Genomic DNA, 4,525 nt, shown 5'->3' with positions numbered 1-4,525 from the left:
ACCCTCCCTCACTCTTCGCGCTCAAATCCGCCCTCCCTCCCTCACTCTTCATGCTGGAAACCCTAGCCGCCGGGCCATGGTGACAGACGGCGACAACGACGACGGTGGCTACCTTGACGACGGCGGTATGGTGTTACTCCCCCATCTCTTCTCCGACTCTTTCTCTGATCCCCCGTCTCTCGTCGTCTCTGTAGGTGCGGCCAGCAGCAGAAGCACCACCATGCCCTCCCTTCCTCCAACCCTAGCGATCCGGCCATGTTGGCGGCGGCCAGATCTGCACCGGGACAGGACCTGCTTGTGCTCTTGAGGAGAGGCACGCCATGGAGCAGCTCGTCAAGGACAGGTCCGACCCTTCCCTTCCCTTCGTTCTATGTAGTTAATCCAAGGGTTATATGTTCTATATTGGAGTACTCTGCATTCAAATTATTTCATGTGTTATATTATGAGATTGATGTTCTTAAAATATGTATTCTCAATAATAGTACAAAATACATGTCTGTGCTCCCATGGATCCAGGAAGTATAAGATGAACTCGATAATCTCCAATTGGTTTCATTATTGCTATCCCGGTCCTCATGAGCGGATAATCTTTCTACAACGAGTAGAAGGGGGTACATGGTTTGGGTTGCTCTGCAGAACTGAAATAGTTTTCCGATTACACACTTTATCAGAACCGAGACACGGGTAGGCTCTGGGTTGTGCCATCACATTAGTGAAAATAGATGTACAATGCCAATTAGTATTTTGTTTGTTGCTTCATCATCCCTCACAGACTTTCAGGTTTGGTATTCCTGCTTTTATGATATACTTAATGATTGAGGAAGGATCTATGCGATCGAAACAGATGCCTTGTTCTCATTCATGTCATGATACGCTGTGAGGCAATTCCTTGCCATTGGCCATGTTAGGTCGTTATTATCTATGCACGTAGGAGGCTTCTGTTTTTTTATATATTTATGGGCTGATTAATTATGGGCTTTGGGGTCAGTATCCTTTTGGAAAATGCACTGTATTTCAATTCCTGTTTTGTATCATTCAAGATTCTTCCTTTGATGTTATTTTGCTGCTGGTCACGCTCCTAATGGCATTTGTTAATACATGTATCCATGGTTTTCTTGTGTTATGATTTATCTTTCCTACAGCCAACACATTTTTTTCTCTTGGCCGACTTGCTGCTTGCATACATGACAGATATGCATCCATGGTGAAGTTACTATATAAGTATAGGGTCAAGCACTGCCCCGACATACATCCTATTTTGAGTTTTTCCTCAAAGTCCCATGGCCATGTTGCTGGTAGAGTTGGAAGGTATATACTGCTGTGATCTTACTTCTATATGGCCATGTAAACCTCACTGCTTTGCACTTTTTTGATAAACCGGTATATGAGTTTGTAACTTCTTTCTCTTCTCTCTTGAACTATTTATTTGCAGCACCGCCCTTGATTTTGAAATTGGAGAAGGAAGATGGATAACAGAGTTCAGTACAGTAAGGATGCTCTACAATATAGGAATCCAGGTGAATATTCTTGCTTCTAAGGTCTCCTGTGTTGGATGTGTTCTCAGTTTGCCTCTTTATTTCTCCTTTTGCCTCTGCACTACTGCCAAAACTTTATTTATTTATCTCCTTGAGTGAAATAATAATAGAAGATAGTATTAACTACTGATTCAAGCAGTAATGGGTATGAAGCAAATGACTCTTGCATATGTTCACTGTTTGTCCAATACAAAAGCTAGAATATGAATTGTTGCGACAAAATTGCAGTTGATACTATTTGATAACATGCAGCAACCATGGATTCAAGATCATGTAATCTTAGTCTACTTTTCATCTCATGCAACAGTTTCACTAGTTTGTGTACGATTCGTGTTGCATGTTATTACATAACCAGTTATCTTAATATTCTTATTTGTTTTACTATTTTGAAAGTTTTTCTTTGGGCTTCTGATTTCTCAAGATTTAGATGATAAGGGGGTGTCTTATTCAGAGTGTGAAGTGCTTGACAAGTTTATTTGTTTGACAAAAAAATGGCTTTGGTATGATGAATGATGCTCTCGAGTCCGAATCTATTTGATACGATGAATTTCTAAGTCTGAACCTTTTTCCTTTTTGGTTAATTGCTGCGGGTGGGCGCTGTCCATGAACAAAATAGACAAGGACGATGAGCAATACACGACCCCACGGCCGAGCCGATGACCAACCACCAGGGAAGGTCGATCCCTCCCTCTCGACTATGTTTTATTTCCCCAACTTATGCATGCTCTACTCTGGTTTGTATTCTTGTGGTTGATATACTGCTTGATTGAATTGTATGAGGCCACTAGGTTCCTCTCATGTTGCTCTTTTTCCTGATGAGCTATTGTACATGTATGTGGCTAGTTCAGATTTGGTTCTAACAAATATTTAATTTGCTCCTGCTGCTCTACATGTAAATACTTGCTCCTGTTTTGCATGTCATGTTTGCTCCTGCTAAATGATGTGTAATAGGAGCTGTTCATGTACTAGGAGGAGCTGTTTTACATGTCATATTTATTCCTGTACTAGGCTAGTTCAGATTTGGTGTCAACAGGTTCTTGTCTATTAGGATGATGTTATATGCTTGACAAGTTTATTTGACTGACAAAAAATGCCTTTAGTATGATGAATGATGCTCTCGAGACTGGATCTAGTTGATATGATGAATCTAAGTCTGAACCTCTTTCTTGTTTGGTTAATTGCAGTGGACATGTGGATAAGGGATGGAGCAGCAACGTTGATTGGTTGCACGGAGCTACAGTCAACCTGATGTGGTGTTTTAATCTCCTTGACATAGAGAGTAGTTGTGTGTAGTTTCCTTTCGAGTAGCATAGTTGGAGTTTAGCATGTGTGCGTAGAGCTGATGGTCGTGAGGCTAATTCCGGGAGTAGTACATGACTGGAAGAGGCCCAGCTAGATGTGATACTTTGTGATGGTTTAATCTACTTTGTGATCTCATATGCAACACTTTGTGATACCCTATGATATATATATGGACATTTGCTACGGTTTGTTTTGTTTCTATGGAACATTGCTGTTATATTTGTGATATATATGGTCTATTGAATTGTTGAGATAAATTTCTTTTAAAAAAATCTGTACGGAATTTTGCCGTCAGCAAATGAGTACTTTGCCATCTGTCTGCTGATGGCAAAGTGCTCAGATCTTTTCCGTCTGTAGACTAACTGCTGTTGATGGCAAAGTGCTCAGCTTTTTGCCGTCCAGAGGCTGACGACAAAGTATCTGACGCCGTCTGTTAGGGTGTCCGTCAAGTGCTTTTCTTAGCCGTCAGGCTATAACGGCTGATGGTGAAGTGTGAAAACTGACGGCAAAGCCTTTGCCGTCAGTCCGATAGAAAGCTGACGACAAAGTATGGCTTTGCCGATTTACCATTTGCCGACACACTTTGCCGTCAGCTGCTGACGGCAAACTGTTTGCCGTCATGTTTTCTGTTTTTGCCGTCTGTGAAGCACAGACGGCAAATTACCTAATTCCTGTAGTGATACAGCACGGTGCTTCTTCAGAGTTTTCAATAATCTCTTTTCCTCATGCTCTGAAAGGTTAGCACTAATAATAACAGGATATATCTTTTTATCATCAAGATAGGCATATTTAAGAGTATTAGGCAATGGTTTAAGCTCAAACACGGGATCACCCTTGGGTGGAGGAGGATCCCCTAAGATTTCAACGGGTAAATTGTTTTTCAGAATAGGTTCCTGTTTAGAGAATACTTCATCTATTTCCCTTCTTTCATTCATAAACATGTCATTTTCATGGTCTAGCAAATATTGTTCTAAAGGATCACTAGGAGGTACGACAATAGAAGCAACACCAATAATTTCATCCTTACTAGGTAATTCTTCTTCGCGGTGTTGTCTACTAAACTTAGAGAAATTAAATTCATGAGTCATATCATCTAAACCGATAGTAACAACATCCCTTTTACAATCTATGGTAGCATTAACAGTGTTCAGGAAGGGTCTACCAAATATAATGGGACAAAAGCTATCTTGTGGGGAACCAAGAACAAGAAAATCAGCAGGATATTTAGTTTTCCCACACAAGACTTCAACATCTCTAACAATTCCCATTGGTGAAATAGTATCTCTATTGGCAAGTTCAATTGTGACATCAATATCTTCTAATTCAAAGGTGCGATATCATGCATGATTTCTCTATATAGGCTAATAGGTATTGCACTAGCACTGGCACCCATATCACATAAGCCATGATAACAATGATCTCCTATTTTAACAGAAATAACAGGCATGCCTAACACAGGTCTAGGTTTATCTTTTGCACAAGGTTTAGCAATTCTCGTAGTTTCATCACAGAAATAAATAACATGCCCATCAATATTATCAGACAAGAGATCTTTAACAATAGCAATATCAGGTTCAACTTTAATTTTCTCATGAGGTGTATAAGTTTTAATATTGCTTTTACGAACCACAGTTGAAGCTTTAGCATGATCTTTTATCCTAACAGGAAAAGGTGGTTTCTCAACATAA

The 4,525-nt window shown here is 40.2% G+C and overlaps 1 protein-coding gene across 4 annotated transcripts; it reads left to right on the top strand.

Annotated features, from left to right (window-relative positions):
- On the top strand, window positions 1-3,038 carry LOC119302211. Of its 4 annotated transcripts, none has more exons than XM_037579244.1 (6): window positions 1-125; window positions 195-343; window positions 1,192-1,308; window positions 1,433-1,517; window positions 2,152-2,211; window positions 2,720-3,038. In XM_037579244.1, the coding sequence occupies exons 2-6, from the start codon at window positions 321-323 to the stop codon at window positions 2,732-2,734; spliced, it is 300 nt and encodes a 99-aa protein (XP_037435141.1). In that variant the 5' UTR covers window positions 1-125; window positions 195-320; the 3' UTR covers window positions 2,735-3,038. The 4 variants fall into 4 exon arrangements, with proteins under 4 accessions (XP_037435141.1, XP_037435139.1, XP_037435140.1 ...); XM_037579242.1 differs by having other exon boundaries at window positions 1,143-1,308; XM_037579243.1 differs by having other exon boundaries at window positions 1-130; window positions 1,143-1,308.
- Window positions 3,039-4,525: the final 1,487 nt, after the last annotated feature.

This window comes from Triticum dicoccoides, chromosome 5A, assembly GCF_002162155.2.
Source record: "Triticum dicoccoides isolate Atlit2015 ecotype Zavitan chromosome 5A, WEW_v2.0, whole genome shotgun sequence".
NCBI classification, from domain to species: Eukaryota; Viridiplantae; Streptophyta; class Magnoliopsida; order Poales; family Poaceae; genus Triticum; species Triticum dicoccoides.
The sequence above is the reverse complement of the archived record's forward strand: the minus strand, read 5'-3'. Positions and strand labels throughout refer to the sequence as shown.